The sequence below is a fragment of the Gigantopelta aegis genome, chromosome 3 (genome assembly GCF_016097555.1).
Source record: "Gigantopelta aegis isolate Gae_Host chromosome 3, Gae_host_genome, whole genome shotgun sequence".
Taxonomy (NCBI): Eukaryota; Metazoa; Mollusca; class Gastropoda; order Neomphalida; family Peltospiridae; genus Gigantopelta; species Gigantopelta aegis.
Window position 1 is genome coordinate 96,428,607 of NC_054701.1, and position 22,690 is coordinate 96,451,296.

The following is a 22,690-nucleotide window of genomic DNA, read 5'->3' on the forward strand; positions in this document are numbered from 1 at the left end:
TTAGTATGGCATAACGAAATTTAATGACTCAACATTTCTGATATACATAGAATAAGCTCTGGAGCAATGGTCGCTTATTTCCGTTTTGACTTCTAGTGTTTTGGGTGCTATATGTAGATCATATAAACATGACATTTTTCTTGGTGGTACAATATGATATAGTGATCGGATGATTTCTCAATAAATATAAAAAGATAGTTTTTGAAACATACACTAGAATTCACCAGCAGCTATCATTCAATACCCGTATAAAAAAGACAATGAATCCAAAACCTTAGGTTATTACATTTTTACATGATTTTGAATACATATCCACAATACAGAACTCAATAAAATTCCCTGATACTTTTCCAGTTTCCATTACACCCAAATAAAATTCCCTGTATTTTCCCTGAATCAGACCAAAATTTTAAATTCCCTGTTTTCCCTAGAGATAATTTTTCAAAACAATTTTCACTGTCCCGTGGGTACCCTGCAGCATGCCCTAAGGTATGTTACAAGTTGTGATTTGAAGGCACCAAAAGCTAAAACAGAAGGTAAATTGCTAGACATAAAATAAAAATTGACCATTGGAATGTTCAAGTCATCTCTTTTGTCATACACTTTCGTTTGGAGACCAGAATCACTTTGAATCTCTATGCATAGATCGAAGTATGAAAGCGACTTTAATATCTTCAGAAATTTCTAACTCTCTTGAATAATCAATGGACGGTACTCTGTCATCCTGCTATATACTACAGTATACTAAAACAGACATGTGATATGGACTTCCTCATTGACATCAACTGATAGGACATACAGACAGGAAATAGAAATCCACATGGGCTGCTGCTGTCCATTATCGAATATTCCGATCCCATCTGGAGGGTACTTTCTCTCTAGTAGCTTTTATTTTATTTAAGGTTATATGGCATCGGACATATGGTTAAGAACCACACAGATATTGAGAGAGGAAACCCGCTGTCGCCACTTCATGGGCTACTCTTTTCGATTAACAGCAAGGGATCTTTTATATGCACCATCCCACATACAGGATAGTAAATACCACGGCCTTTGGTACACCAATTGTGGAGCACAGACAGGAACGAGAAATAGCCTAATGGGTCCACCGACGGGGATCGATCCTGGACCGACCGCGCATCAAGCGAACATTTTACCACTGGGCTACGTCCCGCCACCTTAACTAAGCGAATTGATCGTTCTAAGTCTGGGCACGTTCCGTGACAGCACACCTCTTGCTATCCACATCATCCCCTCGCCAATTTCCCTCAGACATCCATTGGTAGATACCCACGCTAAACCTTGACAGCTGCAAAAGTCATTAACCCAGTTAAGTAGTAAAACGCTTAGAGACAATGGTATCCCCATGACGTCACGTCACTTAGGTGTTATCCAATCAGAGGTTGGTCACATGACATTTGCATACACGGAGCCCAACAGGGCAACCTGTTACTTGCGTTTTGGTCCAGCGATGTGTCAGAATGTAAGGTTTACTACACTAGATGATTTATTCAGGATATGACAAACGTTAGCATGTTTACTCTTAAAATATTGTGTCCTCTGGTTTAGGGTTAGTCTGTTGCTTTCCGAAGTGCTATTACATTTCTATTACCATGCAGTTTAGAAATGAAGAACAAAGGAAAAGTATGTGAAACTTTAATCACCGATATCAAACACTTTCTTGTAAAAATGTATTACTACACAAAACAAATACAAACTGAAACTATATGAATACAGACAATATTAGTAAAGCAAGATATGCTGTACGGTACATTGTAGTACAAAACAAATCACTGCCTAGAACAAAATACAGTAGTGAAGATACAAGAACCTGTGTAATACTACACCGGCAATACAAAATAGCCTACAAAATAATGGATTGGTTGCTGGCTCTGGTTTATATGACGCATCAGACTAATATACTAAATAGGATACGAAGCTCCATTACATTTGAACAGGAATTCAGTGTACAAGACAAGTGAGAATTTATACATATACACAGCCACACTGCCATAAGTACTTACCAAATCATCAAGTACTTCCGAATAAATAAATATACACAACTTCATAATTATGCAAATGTCCTTGTTTCTATCCATCTCGTTTCGTCTCTTTGAGGTGGGGCTTTATACCTTCATATTTATTGCACATTTATTGTGTTGAAGAATAAGAGCAAGCACTGATCAAATTCAAGTTCTATGATATTCTATATTTATTACTGTAATAAAATTAGGTTAATAAAAACTGACCAAAACTGTTCAACTTTTTCAGAATCCTACACAAGACAGAGTCAAAAGGATATTTAGATGACATCATGATTACTCCCATAAATCATTATCAATTGGAATGAGTATTATGAAAATATTATATTGCGATATGGGTTTTCTGTATCACATGTATATCATAATATATTATTTATAGTACTGTCAACCGATTTTAAGGAAAAAATTTAAGAGAATAAAGAATCACAAGTTGAACTTTAATATATAAAACATTAACTATATGAATCACTTAGGTGTACTAAAGCTTTGTTTTAAAGAATGTCGGATCATTCCTTTTATTACATCAACAAAATCAGTGGCATCTCAAGTGACTTAGTTTTCCAACTGACAATGACGCTGAAATACAGAAATGCGTGTATAGGTAGAAGTAAGGTATATCGTAATAAGTTTCATTTATTCTTTAAAACAATAAATATCAGTATAGCGATAATATCGCACGTTAAGTGTATTGCCATTAACTGTCCACGAGACCACAGAGAAGCCACGTGTAGTCAGTCGCTTGTTAGTTTCTTGATCAACATCAAATCAGTCCGCCCTGACCCTCTCTAGTACTTCACTTAGAAGATGCTCAGTCAGACATTATAAAATGTTTACATCATGAAAGTGGAAATCCTTTATCAATAACAAACAAAAAATGTGCTATACAGGTCACAATGTCTTTATTACTATAGTAAGATTAAGTAGGTATGTAACAGACGCTCGCACATCATACATCACACATCGACACAACACCAACTATCAAACACCATCACTGATCACTAGTCACAACCTGACGTCACTGGTAACACATGTGAACATCACAGCAGCTAGTCAGTATGAATATCCTTACTGACTGCATCTGAAATCGTACAGTCTTGGTTAATGTTGGAGCTGGAATGTCAAAATCATCCTAACCCTGCCAACACCAGTGGCGTGAAACCGGTTTAAATGTAATTCTATGACAAGGCAGTTTTTAACAATTCCTTCTCTAGCTAGTCCCAGGCCTGTGGTGCTCTCAGTGACCGACAGTTCATTAGCAGAGATGGCCATGATAAAAACACAAATGGGATGCTACACAAACCTGAATATAAAATGTGACACTCCTCATTCTTAGTGACAAACACGACATTAAATACAAAAACCAAACAATTTACATACAATATTCTAGCGGTCTACAATAGCTATTGTTTTAAAAGTCTATCATCCTACACACTCAACAACGCATCTAGATGTTTTTGTACATGTCATGAAAAGAAATATTTACATTATCAACATTCACACCAGTTATCTATTTATATATACATCTGACGGTGTTTTCGTGCCTGTTTTGTATGTGTACATGTATATAAATGTGTGCGAGTGCGTGCGTGCATACACACATGTATACTTATACTTGGATATTTTCATTGTGCACAATTAAATTCTAAACTGAAAAACGTAAATAAATATTATTAACAAGTCAGTTACATCACAGGTACTAATCTAAGACTGAACAGTACAAGTAACTTCTCCATTAGCAAAAGTGTTTTATCATGTTTCGCATTCATTCAAAAAGGTTCCAAAAATTGAACTCAGACCAAATCGTAATATTTTCTTTTTAACAACATGATACTATTAAGAAACTAATAATTAATGTGCCATTGAACGTAACAATTAGTATTTTTTGCATTACTGAAATGAATCTGGCCGAGAACCAGTGTGACGTGAGTTGATGACAGATCTCATGCTAAAATAAATAAGGGACTGACTGGTTGCTAAGTTAACTACGACCAGAAACAAGTCAGCGACTTCAATGAGATCCAATATATTACAATAACTGATATTGAACTTTTGGGCTAACAAAATAAAAAGCGTACCATTTTGCTAGCAAGATTTGACCCCGACTTAAGAGATACGAGACATGAATATATGTGGCACATCAACCTGTCAGAGCAAGAAGGTCCAGTCTTCAGTTTGCCATTTGCATGATTTTATGTGTTAGCCACATAGTACTTTTCAAACTAAAATGTGTACAGAATATTCACAAGTGAGTTAAAGGGATATTCAGGTCAAATATGAGCCTTATGTGTTGGAAAAATGCATATCTGGACCACCTACACATACGGACAGTTTAACAAATGAAAAATGTGTAATTTTAGAATTAATTTTTAAAAAAACACGATATTCCTTTTAACTGGGGGCAGCCATTTTGTTTCTTTTTTGTCGCCTCCGGCACTCTAGCTTGGAAGGGAAGTGACGTCAGCTCCAGTAAACTGCTGCTGTCTGCACAGAGTAAACAAATGCAGTAATTAAACAAGGCGCATGCCTTTGATCAGCCTAACTTGTGAAACAACATAAATGCCCAGATAATTAACCAAGTGGTAATTTTCTTTTCTTTGGAACTACTGTATGTACGTGATTGGTCAGTTCTGTGATTTTAGATGGGACTGTCTACTTAATCAATAGTATTAGAGAATTATTTACAGTAACATACCTTGTTGGTTGTTAATGTCCATTACTATTTTTGGGGTTACACGTTATTTGCTAAAGCACGTTTTAATTTTCTTCAGCAATAGGGTGACAAGTCATGATCCACAACATGCTAATAACACAAGTGCCTACATTTTCCCCTTACAATTAAACAAAGACTAATATATATATATATATATGATTTTAAATTGTTAATAATATCGATACATATTCCTTTTGTTCCCAGACAACGGCACCAAATACACACCAAGTCCTGGAAAACAGAAATCACATGTGGAGGCAACAGAATATATCAATTAACTAAGTAAACAGTCATTTTATCATTTCAGTATACCGCTGTTTCATGGAAAAAACATGATACATCACTGGACAGTTATTTCGATTTGTTTTGTAGCCAGTTTTACAACAGTGGTTGATTTTGTATAGGAAAATATATACTTATCAGGCTTACTGGGATGGATATTATTACAGGACATTGCAACATATGCCTGTTTCATCATCACTCAAAAATGCAGAGACTGGTACTTTGTTTCAGTAGTTCAGACAAATACCTGGTGTAACGCTTTAAGTATTCAGTAAGCACCTGCTCACCAGGATCAGATTCACTGGGGTGGAACTAAATGGCTGTGCTATATATAATAGCCGTCACATTTGTACAATTTTATTAATTTAATATACAATATACTTGTTGATATTCAGCAATAATATGCATCAAATATCATTGAACATGCATACCAGTTCAAAAGCCTTGCCCAATCATCGCTTTAAGACAATTTAATAGAGGACAGAATAAAACCCAACAGTCATTTTAGTGCACATAACCCATTTCTTGACCAAACTGGAAACGGTATCTTCTGGTCCACAAGTTCAGTGTTTATGTATCACAATAGTTACAAAAATTTTAAGGTGTAGTCCCATATTTTGGATGTTCTTTTCTAAAGTGTTATAAATATTTCTTATTAAAGGCCACTGTGATACATTTATGCATAAAATGGTATCTATTATTTAAGGTTAGCATAAAGTGACTGACTCAACAGCTGTGGTTGCAGTACTCCTGATGGGTGGCTGTACTCCTAATGGGTGGCAGTACTCCTGATTAGTGGCAGTACTGTTGGGTGGCAGTACTCCTGATGGGTGGCAGTACTCCTGATGGGTGGCACTAATCCTGATGGGTGCCATTGTTGGGAAAGGGTATGCTTACCTTTCCTAAACACCTGATATCATCTCTGTTTTGTCAGCAATTCAGTAGTTCATGTCATAACAGCTATATTTATTCCAATCAGCTCGGTCTTGTTCTAGTTATGATTTAGTAAATTATTCTGGGAGTTGCAGTCCTCTTTGAACAGTGCAGGAAGTATGTATCATCAAGGATCTCCTCAGGAGTAGTTGTCCTGATGAGGCACTAGATAGCAACCACTATTTTACAAAATGCATTGTGCAGAGATGTGGTTTTGATCATGGATACTTGTTTTGTCATTCTGATTGATAAATGTATTAAAAGAGTGACCGTTTCAAGGAAATGCCCACCCAAACACAAGACTACATGTATACTGTTATACGAAGTGATCTGAATGTACCCAACAAAATCAATTACCATTTAAAAGTTATTTGTGTAATTGTAAAGCGAAAGAAAATTATGAAATAAAATATTTTAATGAATTATTTCAGTGTTTTTATACTATTAGCAAAAGTAGACACATTAACGAAATGGCCACCACTAGTTTGTGACAAAAAAAAACCCTTAAGCACAGCTTTCCTGGCATGCAACACGCCATTATTCACATTCAGTGATTTATGCACTATGAAGCCAGCACAGTAAAATACACTGCTTTCATTGAAAACGACCTTGTTTGGTGTAGCAGCGACAATGTCAGTTTCCCAGTCTTCGGTCACTATTAGAAGTGGGTGAAGCTCAACAAAGGAATACACAACTCTGCAGGGTTCTCATAGACATCATCACATCCAGAGATCAACATAGTTATCACACACATCAGCCTGAAAGGGTCACTGTCACACAGTTCTATGAGACACACTATGAGTCGCTTCTATCAGACATTCTACCAGTCACTTCTATCACACTATAGGCTGGAGTCTGATCTTTAAGATGACCAAATTACACATCTAGGACAGATCAGGTCACAAACCTGGCCTAACCTTGACTACAGCAATCTGCTGGGTTGTCACTCTTATAAGCCATATCTAATGACCAGACTCCGCAGTATGTCATATAGAATTTATCACACATCGAGATTAACAGTGGCATAAATCAACAACTAACAGTTGTATTCAACTTCATTCAGAGTAGTGCATTAACTAAAGAAATCTGCCTTTACTGGTGATCAGCCAAATTGGACTATTTTTTTCCCCGATGTCTGTATTGGTTAGCATGGCAACACGAACCACCAGAAAGAAGAGAATGCAATAAATGTACACCTGACTGTAAATATCACCACAAGTGGATCTCACGGATTTCGCCGATAATATGGCTAGATTTTTGAAGAGCCTGAAAGAAAAGAATAAAAATATTCACACCTCCTCACTAACATACAAACTGCATATTAATTCAATTGACTTGACTAAAATCTGACGTAGTGAAACTGGCTTCATTAAAAATCAGGTAATTAAGAACTGACTGCAACTTTAAAGAAAAAAAAAAGCACACAGTATGACTCCCCTATGTTCAATTAGCCAATGAAAACAAATGTACAAACAGCATAGATAAACACAATTTTCAAATTAGCTTTTTGGTAAAATGATAATGAAATATATTTGCCGAATTCAACATTTATTCGTATTTGGCAATTAGACTAACAACAGCTTAAACTACTTATTGTTTCTATAGTTAACACTGATCGCTGTTGTCATGACAACAAACCTGTAACATGTCCTGAGCTTCCTTCCTGCGGGCAGCGATGTGTTCGGATTCCTCCAGAAGAGTTACCTCCTCCTTCTTGTAGAGCTGGCTGACAAGCTCACTCTGAAGGTTGTCCTTGACGTGGTTCACGAGGAAGTGCATGATCGACTTGGGGATACTATCCTGGATGTTCTTACGGACTATCAGGAAATACGACTTGATCAAACGCTCTGTAAAAAAAAGGATATGATCGACTTGGGGATACTATCCTGGATGTTCTTACTGACTATCAGGAAATACGACTTGAGCAAACGCTCTGTAAAAACAAGGATATGATCGACTTGGGGATACTATCCTGGATGTTCTTATGGACTATCAGGAAATACGACTTGATCAAACGCTCTGAAAAAACAAGGATATGATCAACTTGGGGATACTATCCTGGATGTTCTTACTGACTATCAGGAAATACGACTTGATCAAACGCTCTGTAAAAACAAGGATATGATCGACTTGGGGATACTATCCTGGATGTTCTTATGGACTATCAGGAAATACGACTTGATCAAACACTCTGAAAAAACAAGGATATGATCAACTTGGGGATACTATTCTAGATGTTCTTACGGACTATCAGGAAATACGACTTGATCAAACGCTCTGTAAAAACAAGGATATGATCGACTTGGGGATACTGTCCTAAATGTTCTCAGGAAATACGACTTGTAAATTATGATAACCTGCTCATGGGTTACCAGGCACTAAGCTTATTTCGATGCCTGTCTTTCATGCTGTGATAAATGACTCACACATCAACAAGCATTATGAGAGTACTGCTAAAGCAATACGTCCCCTACCGGACCCAACACATTTTTGTGTCACCTAAATTCAAGGGCCATAACTCAGTGTAAATCGCCATGAACATTAAACTTCATCTGCAACAGTACATAATAAAGCTATATACAAAATTACATCTCAATATATTCAGGTATTGCAAAATAAAAGGTTGGGAAACAAATTTCCATACTTCCTAAGTTCAAGGGCCATAAGTCTGTGAAAAATGGGTAAATTGTCATGAAAGTCAAACTCGATCTGTAACAGAACACAATAAAGTTATATACAAAATTTAAGCTCAATATCTCAAGGCATTGTGAAAAAAACATCTGGAAGAAGGAATGAAGGAAGGAAAAAAAACACGTTTTATTTAATGACACACACAACACATTTTATTTATGGTTATATGGCATCGGATATATGGTTCAGGACCACACAGATATTGAGAGAGGAAACCTGCTGTTGCCACTTCATGGACTACTCTTTTCGACTAGCAGAAAGGAATCTTTTATATTCACAATCCCAAAGACAGGATAGTACATACCACAGCCTTTGTTACACCAGTTGTTGAGCACTGGTTGGAACAAGAAAAAGCCCAAGAGGCCCACCTATGGGAATCGATCCAAGATCGATCATGCATCAGATGAATGCTGTACCACTAAGCTATGTCCTGCCCCAAAACATCCAGATGAAAACTACTTCACTTGCCAATAACTTCACAGTCTCTCTGTACCCTTTCTGATAACTTCACTTACCAATAACTTCACAGTCTCTCTGTACCCTTTCTGATAACTTCACTTACCAATAACTTCACAGTCTCTTTCTACCCTTTTTGATAACTTCAATATCTTTGTTCCCTTGCTGATAACTTTTTATTATTATTAATAACTTCACTTACCAATAACTTCACAGTCTCTTTATTCCCTTTCTGATAACTTCACTTACCAATAACTTCACAGTCTCTTTGTTCCCTTGCTGATAACTTCATAACTGGTTGCTCTGGCTGAAAGAGTCATCAGCGAATATAGTATACTTATTTCTTTAAAAAGTAAGCTGGAACATGTAAACATTAATTTTTCATTTTGACTTCTTGAAATTTGACTTGACCTGTAGATTTATTATCCCTAATTTTACCAGAGGTCCAATAACATTTATTGTTACAAAGTGATAAATCAAGAGTTTTCACTGCAACTAATTCTTAAAAATGGAACATGTTTTTATTAAAGTTTTCTCGTTTCTTTGGGAAGGAAAAAGTCACTTTCATTACTTTTTCAATAACATATTACTGCCTGACTGCCACATAGGTTACTCTTGCAAAAAAAGCACCAAGAGATCTTTATTATGGACTGTACATACCATGACCTTTAATCTCCCAGACAGGACATGAACAAACCAACTCCACAGAGTGGGTGTGGGAATGATGCTACCACCCAGCATGTTAGGTGAACGTTCCCCATGCACCTCAGGATGTCAGTTGTGAGGCATTCCAATAAAGAAATGTGTCAGGCTCAACAAGCAACCTCAGCATACTGACCAGGGCCCCGTTCCACAAAGCGATCTTAGCCCTAAGATCAACATATGTGCATAGGGTAGCTATGCGCTTACAGTAATCTTAGGGCTAAGATCAGTTCGTGGAACGGGGCCCTGGTGAACTAATGATTCCAGATAACAATAAAAAGAGAACATCATGTTGCTTGTGTTAACTAACGAGCCAGAGCGCACTAACTACATGCTGTCAAATACACACCACTTCAGGAAGCAGGTTAATTCCTTTGCGTGCACGGGATGGAGAAGGTGCAGCACTGTTGGCGCCACTACTCGGCTGTGAAGAGGACGAGCCATGCTCAGACAGGCGTTCGGCAGACAACTCCAGCTTGCTGTTACGAATCAGGTTTGTGATCTTCCATGATCCACCGTTGTCCGGAAGATTCATCTGGAGAAAAGCATTCACACATAAACACCACCGTAGTGACACACTAGCATCCACACATAAACACCACCACAGTGACACACTAGCATCCACACATAAACACCACCACAGTGACACATTAGCATCCATACATAAACAGCACCACTTACACACTAGCATCCATACATAAACACCACCACACACACACTAGCATCCATACATAAACACCACCACACATACACTAGCATCCATACATAAACACCACCACTTACACACTAGCATCCATACATAAACACCACCACACACACTAGTATCCATACATAAACACCACCACTTACACACTAGCATCCATACATAAACACCACCACTTACACACTAGCATCCACACATAAACACCACCACACTTACACACTAGCATCCACACCACCACACTTACATCCACAAACACCACCACACTTACACACTAGCATCCATACATAAACACCACAACACCTACACACTAGCATCCACATAAACACCACCACACTTACACATTAGCATCCATACATAAACATCACCACACTTACACACTAGCATCCACAAACACCACCACACTTACACACTAACATCCATACATAAACACCACCAGTAACACACTAGCATCCACATAAACACCACACTTACACACTAGCATCCACATAAACACCACACTTACACACTAACATCCATACATAAACACCACCAGTGACACACTAGCATCCACATAAACACCACACTTACACACTAGCATCCATACATAAACACCACCAGACTTACACACTAGCATCCACATAAACACCACACTTACACACTAGCATCCATACATAAACACCACCAGACTTACACACTAGCATCCACACATAAACACCACCACAGTGACACACTAGCATCCACAAACACCACCACACTTACACACTAACATCCATACATAACCACCACCACACTTACACACTAGCATCCACATAAACACCACAACACTTACACACTAGCATCCATACATAAACACCACCAGTAACACACTAGCATCCACATAAACACCACAACACTTACACACTAGCATCCATACATAAACCCCTGCGTGTGCTGTAACCTCACCGTGGTGCAGGGGTGTAACATTCTCTTTGAAAATTGCCAATACAGCACAAAATTGAAGTTTTGAGTAATATTCAGTATCCGTAAAATTCTGTGATATTTGTGTTTTTGCACAGTTCTTTACACTGTTTTTGAATTTTTATATTCATGTTGATCATCACTTTATTTATTTGCATTACCATAGTTTGACACCCAATAGCCGATGTATTTTTCGTGCTGGGGTGTCGTTAAACATTCATTCATTCATTCATTCCATACATAAACACCTACACACTTACACACTAGCAGGGCTAGAAATGAAAAAATAAAATCTACATGCACCAGGTGCATGCTGAAAAAAAAGTTACATGCACCATTAAAATTCTGCATGCACCAAAAATAAGGTAAATCCTGTTAACAATGAGGAAAATACTATTTTAATTACCTTGATTAGAGTGTTGATTTTTTTTTATACGAAGCTATTCCGTATTCAGAATTATTCGGCAGTACCTATATGTATTTATTAACAGTACCGGAACGTTATACAACTGCGTTTATTACTGATTCTTGATCAAATTTGAAAATTTCACCCAACGTAAACGCCTTACAGAAATCTATAATAGGCCTATTACAAAAACGTACGAATAGTTGTGTTTTGTATTAAGCAAGTTATCGACTTTTTTAACTCGATAAGATCTGTTGGTATAATATAAATTAGCCTACGGAATTCGACGAGAAGTTGCGATTGAAATAATCACTGGCCGACTTCGAGTCAACTACGCGAGTAACGCACCTGCACGTTCGCAATCATCTGATCAAGTGCTCATATCTGAGGTCGAAAATTTTCAAGGCAGTTACGGTACTTTGTATTGATCACAGATCTGGCGGAGTTCAATTTGTCAGTGACGACAACTGTGTTATGCGCGTGGATACCCCAAAGTCGGTCTTGACCACCTTCCCTAATACCGTTCACAGATATAACTGAGATATTGCCGGCAATTTTCGCAAATATATTTCACGGAAATGACCGAACAACCATTGTTGTAAGTAGGATTATGGGATACGAAATATAAAAGTTATCGTTTTCATGTGGTGAACAGATTACGAAATGCATACGAAAAATTCAACAACTTGAGTCTGAATCTGGTAGACAACAGGATACTAGTATACGCAATACACAGTATTAGCATGCACCGCGTGCACCCAGTTTTAAAAGTTACATGCACACGCAAAAATCAGCATGCACCGGTGCATGTACTAACACTGCATTTCGAGCCCTGACTAGCATCCACATAAACACCACCACACTTACACACTAGCATCCACATAAACACCACCGCAGTGACACACTAGCATCCACACATAAACACCACCACACTTACACACTAGCATCCATACATAAACACCTACACATTTACACACTAGCATCCATACATAAACACCACCACACTCACACACTAGCATCCACAAACACCACCGCAGTGACACACTAGCATCCATACATCAACACCACCACACTTACACACTAGCATCCATACATAAACACCATCACGCTTACACAATAGCATCCATACATAAACACCACCACACTAACACACTGCATCCATACATAAACACCACCACGCTTACACATTAGCATCCATACATAAACACCACCATGCTTACACACTAGCATCCATACATAAACACCACCACGCTTACACACTAGCATCCATACATAAACACCACCACTTACACACTAGCATCCATACATAAACACCACCACACTTACACAGTAGCATCTATACATAAACACCACCACACTTACACACTAGCATCCATACATAAACACCACCAAACTTACACACTAGCATCCATACATAAACACCACACTTACACACTAGCATCTACAAACACCACCACACTTACACACTAGCATCCATACATAAACACCACCACACTTACACACTAGCATCCACATAAACACCACCACTGTGACACACTAGCATCCATACATAAACACTACCACACATACACACTAGCATCTATACATAAACACTACCACACTTACACACTAGCATCCATACATAAACACCACCAAACTTACACACTAGCATCCATATATAAACACCACACTTACACACTAGCATCTACAAACACCACCACACTTACACACTAGCATCCATACATAAACACCACCACACTTACACACTAGCATCCACATAAACACCACCACTGTGACACACTAGCATCCATACATAAACACTACCACACATACACACTAGCATCTATACATAAACACTACCACACTTACACACTAGCATCCATACATAAACACCACCACACTTACACACTAGCATCCACATAAATACCACCGCAGTGACACACTAGCATCCATACATAAACACTACCACACATACACACTAGCATCCATACATAAACACCACCACGCTTACACACTAGCATCCATACATAAACACCACCACACTTACACACTAGCATCCATACATAAACACCACCACACTTACACACTAGCATCCACACATAAACACCACGACAATGACACACTAGCATCCAACCATAAACACCACCACGGTAACACACTAGCATCCACACATAAACCCACCACGCTTACACACTAGCATCCACACATAAACACCACCACAGTGACACACTAGCATCCATACATAAACACTACCACACATACACACTAGCATCTATACATAAACACCACCACACTTACACACTAGCATCCATACATAAACACCACCACGCTTACACACTAGCATCCATACATAAACACCACCACGCTTACACACTAGCATCCACACATAAACACCACCACGCTTACACACTAGCATCCATACATAAACACCACCACGCTTACACACTAGCATCCACACATAAACACCACCATGCTTACACACTAGCATCCATACATAAACACTACCACACATACACACTAGCATCCACACATAAACACCACCACGCTTACACACTAGCATCCATACATAAACACCACCACGCTTACACACTAGCATCCATACATAAACACCACCATGCTTACACACTAGCATCCACACATAAACACCACCACAGTGACACACTAGCATCCACACAAACACCACCACAGTGACACACTAGCTTCCATATATAAACACTACCACACATACACACTAGCATCCATACATAAACACTACCACACATACACACTAGCGTCCATACATAAACACCACCACACTTACACACTAGCATCCATATATAAACACCACCATGCTTACACACTAGCATCCATACATAAACACCACCACGCTTACACACTAGCATCCACACAAACACCACCACAGTGACACACTAGCATCCACACATAAACACCACCAGTGACACACTAGCATCCACACATAAACACCACCACAGTGACACACTAGCATCCACACATAAACACCACCATGCTTACACACTAGCATCCATACGTAAACACTACCACACATACACACTAGCATCCATACATAAACACCACCACGCTTACACACTAGCATCCATACATAAACACCACCATGCTTACACACTAGCATCCACACATAAACACCACCACAGTGACACACTAGCATCCATACATAAACACTACCACACATACACACTAGCATCTATACATAAACACCACCATGCTTACACACTAGCATCCATACATAAACACCACCACAGTGACACACTAGCATCCATACATAAACACTACCACACATACACACTAGCATCTATAAACACCACCACGCTTACACACTAGCATCCACACAAACACCATCAGTGACACACTAGCATCCATACATAAACACTACCACACATACACACTAGCATCTATACATAAACACCACCACACTTACACACTAGCATCCATACATAAACACCACACTGACACACTAGCATCCATACATAAACACCACCACGCTTACACACTAGCATCCATACATAAACACCACCACACTTACACACTAGCATCCACACATAAACACCACCAGTGACACACTAGCATCCACACATAAACACCACCACAGTGACACACTAGCATCCACAAACACCACCACACTTACACACTAACATCCATACATAAACACCACCACACTTACACACTAGCATCCACAAACACCACCACACTTACACACTAGCATCCATACATAAACACCACCACACTTACACACTAGCATCCACATAAACACCACTCAGTGACAAATTACCATCCACATATAAACACCACTGCAATGACAAAGTAACAAACTGGCAATATGTAAAATAAAGAACACTTTCAAAAACAAACAGCAGAGGAGATTCAAGGTATATACTAATGGCTAACTGTATTTAACTATATACATGTATATGGGCAATTTCAGCTTAATATGGAACGTTTCATTTTCATAACAAAATAAATTTGTCTCTACAATAATTGTTTTAACTGCTTCTCAATTTTTAGCATTTATTTCCATCTTAAAATTTGACAAGCAAAGAATTTTAAGCCTTCAAATTTAAATGACTCAATAGCAAACTTCTATCTAGCAACTCTCATCAAGGAAGATTCAACTAGATCATCAATATCAGCTTGTAAACATGAAGTTAGACAAACTGGTGGACATCAATGCATGTAGACCGGCCTCGGTGGCGTCGTGGCAGGCCATCGGTCTACAGGCTGGTAGGTACTGGGTTCGGATCCCAGTCGAAATAACATAATTTATTATGTGAAAGCAACTACTACTTGATAACCGAGGATGATATGATTTTAAAAAAAATAAACATATTTAAATGATTATCACAATTACATATATGTAAGATACATTTTTCAAATCAAACACTCGTTTTTATCCTTTAAAAGTGATTTTTAAGATATACATTTTATTTAATTACATGAAACAAATTAAAGGAATATATACATGTAATTGGCATCGAAAGTATTCACTTAAAAGAACTCTACTAAGTTTGTAGCCATTAAAATAGACAGTGGATTAATCAACTCGCCTGTAATAATTATATTGGGGTAATAGTAAATTATATTAAAAGGTCAAAATACAAAGCCTCATATTGATAAATATTTTTAGGATTCCCTTTGAACAACTTATATCAAATTTTGTTTGGTTATTGGAGAAAAAAGTAAACTTATATGTAAAACATTACCGTAGACTGAAATCAATATTGAGCTATTAGAATTATTAGAAATACATTAAATATACAGATATTCATTTTCTGAGCTAAATATACTGAGAGGCATAAATAACGCAATGAGTATTTGGCTGATATTTTCTTATAGAGATATTATGTCATCTATATTAGGGTTGCAGACAAATGCAGGCCTTTGGATTTCATGGTTGTTTCCGTGTCTATAAAATCACGCAACCAAATTTTTGTTTTACATGATTATTATAACGAATACGATTATTCAATGAAAATAACATATATATAATTATTCTTTTTAAAAATTATGTTTCTAACATCACAATCACAAGACCCGATTTGCATTGTTGTGTTAACCAAACTGCTGTGTTCCGGTTCAGCTAAACCTGAATCCGAGTTCGAACACTTGCTCAATCAAACGCTTTACACATTTGAACCAAAATTACTGGCACTAATTAATGGTAGTGTATCTCTTACATATACAATGTAGGGATCAAGAAATAGTATTTAAATTCAAATATAATTTTGTAGAAAATATTTAACCTTCTGACTACTATCACTGAGGTCAACAAAAGTCGATGTCACACATGTAATTGAGTACTGAAGGTGGCAATCGAATACGGATCACTATTTCCTGTAGTTTCTTTATGGTAAGAAATGACATAGGCCTAAACTATATTTTTATTTAGCTGTCAAAATCACAACAGCGGGCGTGTCGAAAATCAACTTTATATTGAGTTTAAAAACATGTCTCTTTGAAAACATTTTGCAATAATAATAATTTAAATCAATGGTATTAAAATGGGTTCCTATGACTTGTTTTCACGGAACCTAAAACCAGTTTCCGATGGGTTCCCATAATCACAAGGCACGAAACTGAAAAAGTGTTTCCTATGAAATTTTACATCCTAAGGCCTGTCAATGACACATTGGTAACAACTGTAACTGAAAGAAGATATTGTTCAAATTGGGAATTTTTGTTAATAAAATGTGGTTTTAAACAAAAAACACAACCTGTTTTTTTTGCAATAAAACAGCAAGTTTTTAACATACTTACAGTGGCATATTAAAAAAAAGACAAAAAACACAAAACAATTTACTTTTATAGGGAGACGAGAGCAGGCAATGCACATGCAAACATATTTTCATATGCAATGCTGTGTTGTTGCAATAAACTCCCAAGTTATGCTTTAATAGTTTGCTGATACTCATTTTAAATTAGTCCATTTTTAATATATATGATTTGACATTTCTATAAGAGATTATTCAGTGAAATACCCATTGTGTTATTTATGCTTCTCAGTATGAATACATACATATATATATTAATAAATACAAAGGTTACATTTGTCGACTATAATTGCCTAACTCTTCAATAGTCCCTTTAAGCACCTAGTACAACAGTTTACCAAGACTTTATGATATTTTCTTTTATTTAAGTGTATAAATAAAAAAATTAAACATATGAAGACATAGATTCTGTTGTACAGTTTGCATAATGCCACGTCCGTAACGGTTATGCCATGTCCATGACAGACAGATTATCAAGGATAGCACTGTAGTTATTTACTATATAAAGCAAACTATTCTTACACCCAGTATCATAAATAATAATTATAAAATTTTGTCATCATTAACAGAGCAGAGTTTTACAGATATGTTACACTGGGGTCAAAATGTGTTCCGAAACATGCCACATCCATAATGGGTTTTCATCAACGAATGTAATTACTACAGAATGAACTTCAATATTAATTATTATACAGACTTGTACATAAGGTATCATATAGTCATAATCCATCATCAAAATAAACTTGAACAAAATATTTAAATAGTACTTGAATAAATATACAGATTTTTTGTGAAAAATGCCACATCCATAACGCTGGTTTTACCCATATACTATTCACTATACTTATCTAGATATATTAGTGTAAAACAGTGTAAACAAGTTACATTGTGTAGCTTATGAAACATTGAAAAAACTAATATGCAAAACATTACACAAAAATATTCAAACAATCGCATCAAAAACAAGACAAAGTAATTTGAAAAAACCTCTCTTTCCGTCTTGTTATTCAGTGAGACAAGGGATATTTGTTTGATAATAAATCCTCCAAATTCAAAGCACAACATGTGCTAGTCATGGGTTATTTGTCCAAAGCACAACATGTGCTAGTCATGGGTTATTTGTCCAAAGAAGAAATATCCAGACAACCCTTGGCAAATCAGTAGAACAATGTGTGAATGTTTTGGTTTTCTTGTGGTGTCAATTAGTGATGGACAGTATAGTAATGTGTGAAAGGTTCTGTTATGTTGCTGTCAGTGCAGCATAGCTAGCGGGTAGGGGAGGGGGAGGGGGAGGGGGAGGGGAGGGGGGGGGGGGCAAGGGGACAATTGCCCCCCCCCCGAAATAAAACCGGAAAACACTATAGAATCTTAAAGAAAATTCTCTTCTTAACCGTTTAAGGAGTTTTAGACTATTAAATACTCATTTGCCCCCCGAAACAAAAAAATCCTAGCTACAGCCGTTATGCAAAAAATAAGAGCCAACATCTGATAAAAAGTTGAAAAATATCTCATCCCTGATACAAGCCTTTGTATTTAGTGAAATGTTGTACAATACCTCTGATACAAGCCAGTGTAAGTATCTAGTGAAGTGTTGTACAATACCTCTGATACAAGCCAGTGTAAGTATCTAGTGAAGTGTTGTACAATACCTCTGATACAAGCCAGTGTAAGTATCTAGTGAAGTGTTGTATAATATCTCTGATACAAGCCAGTGTAAGTATGTAGTGAAGTGTTGTACAATATCTCTGATACAAGCCAGTGTAAGTATTTAGTGAAGTGTTGTACAATATCTCTGATACAAGCCAGTGTAAGTATTTAGTGAAGTGTTGTACAATATCTCTGATACAAGCCAGTGTAAGTATTTAGTGAAGTGTTGTACAATATCTCTTATACAAGCCAGTGTAAGTATTTAGTGAAGTGTTGTACAATATCTCTGATACAAGCCAGTGTAAGTATCTAGTGAAGTGTTGTACAATATCTCTGATACAAGCCAGTGTAAGTATCTAGTGAAGTGTTGTACAATATCTCTGATACAAGCCAGTGTAAGTATGTAGTGAAGTGTTGTACAATATCTCTGATACAAGCCAGTGTAAGTATTTAGTGAAGTGTTGTACAATATCCCTGATACAAGCCAGTGTAAGTATGTAGTGAAGTGTTGTACAATATCCCTGATACAAGCCAGTGTAAGTATGTAGTGAAGTGTTGTACAATACCTCTGATACAAGCCAGTGTAAGTATGTAGTGAAGTGTTGTACAATATCTCTGATACAAGCCAGTGTAAGTATCTAGTGAAGTGTTGTACAATATCTCTGATACAAGCCAGTGTAAATATCTAGTGAAGTGTTGTACAATATCCCTGATACAAGCCAGTTAAGTATTTAGTGAAGTGTTGTACAATATCTCTGATACAAGCCAGTGTAAATATCTAGTGTAGTGTTGTATGATATCCCTGATACAAGCCAGTGTAAGTATCTAGTGAAGTGTTGTACAATATCCCTGATACAAGCCAGTGTAAGTATCTAGTAAAGTGTTGTACAATATCTCTGATACAAGCCAGTGTAAGTATCTAGTGAAGTGTTGTACAATATCTCTGATACAAGCCAGTATAACTATAAGTATCTAGTGAAGTGTTGTACAATATCTCTAATACAAGCCAGTGTAAGTATCTAGTGAAGTGTTGTACAATATCTCAGATACAAGCCAGTGTAAGTATCTAGTGAAGTGTTCTACAATATCTCTGATACAAGCCAGTGTAAGTATCTAGTGAAGTGTTGTACAATATCTCTGATACAAGCCAATGTAAATATCTAGTGAAGTGTTGAATGATATCCCTGATACAAGCCAGTGTAAGTATTTACTGAAGTGTTGTACAATATCTCCGATACAAGCCAGTGTAAATATCTAGTGAAGTGTTGAACAATATCTCTGATACAAGCCAGTGTAAATACAACACCTTGTCGTCAGTGACGGCATGTTTCTCGGTGTGCTTGACAATGTTATCCTTGGTCAAATGTCGGTTGTCAAGCTGATGTTCAAACACGGACCGGTGCACCATGTGGGCCTCTGTGAAGTCTGGGTGCTTTGTGTTCACATATGCCAGCTCAATGGCTACAATGTTCTCCACCTGTAACATGAAAGAATTCTCTTCTTAACAAGACATTAATATCAACTCAGTATCAGACAAATCTCTTCTTAACAAGACATTAATATCAACTCAGTATCAGACAAATCTCTTCTTAATAAGACATTAATATCAACTCAATATCAGACAAATCTCTTATTAACAAGACATTAATATCAACTCAATATCAGACAAATCTCTTATTAACAAGACATTAAAATCAACTCAATATCAGACAAATCTCTTCTTAACAAGACATTAAAATCAACTCAATATCAGACAAATCTCTTCTTAACAAGACGTTAATATCAACTCACAGCTACAATGTTCTCCAAATGTAACACAAGAGAATGGTCTTCTTAACAAGACATTACTATCAAGTCAAAACTACAATTATGTTTCTTTCTTTAACATATCATCACACTCAACCAGACTGAGTGAGTTTCTTTCTTTGACATATCAACACACTCAACCAGACCGAGTGAGTTTCTGTGTTTGACATATCAACACACTCAACCAGACTGAGTGAGTTTCTGTGTTTGACACATTATCGCACTCAACCAGACTGAGAGAGTTTCTATGTTTGACATATCATCAAACTCAACCAGACTTGGTGAGTTTCTATATTTGACATATCAACACACTGAACCAGACTGAGTGAGTTTCTGTGTCTGACTGATACAGTACTCACCATTGCATTTGTAGGAGGAAGTCTGCGTCTCAACAGGTTGGTCACCACATCAATAATTCTCTCGTGAAGTTTGGGGAAACGTAGCATTTCTTGCTGAAGAATAAAACCAGTTTGATTACAGTAGAAAGAACACCAGCAACAAAACTGAGAAAAGTAAATATTTTCAGACTCTGTGTACTCAAACTAATCATTAAAACTGATTGATTATATTTCCTCTCACTAATATTCTAATAAAAATTAGAAACCTTGCAAAAGAAATATTAATTCATCCCTGGATTGTGCAGCACTCAGCATAATCTATAAGTAGGTTACGCATTGTTGCTGTCATAGCCTGTTGGGTTATAACTCATTTTCAAAGTTAAAAAAACAAACAAAAAACCCCCATTGCTTTTTACCCAAATAATTCAGGTTGAAAATAAGAGTGTTTTTAATGTTATTTGACTTTGTATGGTTGTTTTTATATTATTTTGTCATGTATGAAGGTGCGTGTATGTGTGATATTTTAATTTAAAATCCTCGTATAAGTTTAGAGTACCAAATGACATAAATACCAAGCTTCAGTTTAGTAGCACCCATTGAATTATGATGAGATGAAATCCTGTGAGAAAGTTAATACGACTTAAATGGCGTCAATACATTTGTTGTCACCATATAAGCATTAAGATAAACATAATGAGAAACATCTTTTCTTTCATTTGGATATAAAGCAATTTTTTTTACAAGAAAACCTGTAACTTGAGACAATGGTGATAATCAAGCATTGAGAACTAGAGTTATTGGTTAGATGAAAACAAGAAGTTGCTGGGCTTCTAGATTATGGTAGCCCCACTCCCATGGCTAGTGATATTCAGTGTTGGGCTAGTAAATAACTAGCCTGATGGCTAGTGAAACAAATATCTTGTCAAATGCCACATTTAAGTCTTATTTTGTAAATATTAATATCCTGCCCCTCTTCCCTCCCCAATATAATGGTTTTTATGCTCTATCTCCCTCTTTAGGTGACATATCTGATTATTACTACATGTATTAGTAAAACTATATTTATTTAAAGTAGGGCTAGTGAATTTTTAATCATGGCTAGTATATTTTTAAAATCACTGATCCCATGGCTAGTGAATTGTTATAAAATTGTAGAAGCCCAGAGTTGTAACCAATACGGGACCTGATCTAGAGTTTATGACTTATTTCAAAGGCTGTTAATTAGTCTTAAAATTGCAATTATAAAAAACCCAATCTCAAAATGACAACCAAACTG

The 22,690-nt window shown here is 36.8% G+C and overlaps 1 protein-coding gene across 2 annotated transcripts in view; it reads right to left on the minus strand.

Moving 5' to 3' along the window:
• Window positions 1–1,642: 1,642 nt before the first annotated feature.
• LOC121369417 (dynamin-1-like protein) overlaps window positions 1,643–22,690 on the minus strand; it is a 40,189-nt gene continuing 19,141 nt past the window's right edge. Inside the window, exons 7-12 of one of the 2 annotated variants that reach the window (XM_041494517.1) lie at window positions 21,436–21,528; window positions 20,577–20,747; window positions 10,166–10,351; window positions 9,364–9,421; window positions 7,606–7,814; window positions 1,643–7,233 (exon numbers count right to left, since the gene is read on the minus strand). In XM_041494517.1, the coding sequence (XP_041350451.1) occupies window positions 7,177–7,233; window positions 7,606–7,814; window positions 9,364–9,421; window positions 10,166–10,351; window positions 20,577–20,747; window positions 21,436–21,528 (774 nt within the window). In that variant the 3' untranslated portion in view covers window positions 1,643–7,176. Of the gene's footprint in view, window positions 7,234–7,605; window positions 7,815–8,182; window positions 8,245–9,363; window positions 9,422–10,165; window positions 10,352–20,576; window positions 20,748–21,435; window positions 21,529–22,690 lie in introns of those variants that run through there. The other variant, XM_041494518.1, reaches the window with a different exon arrangement.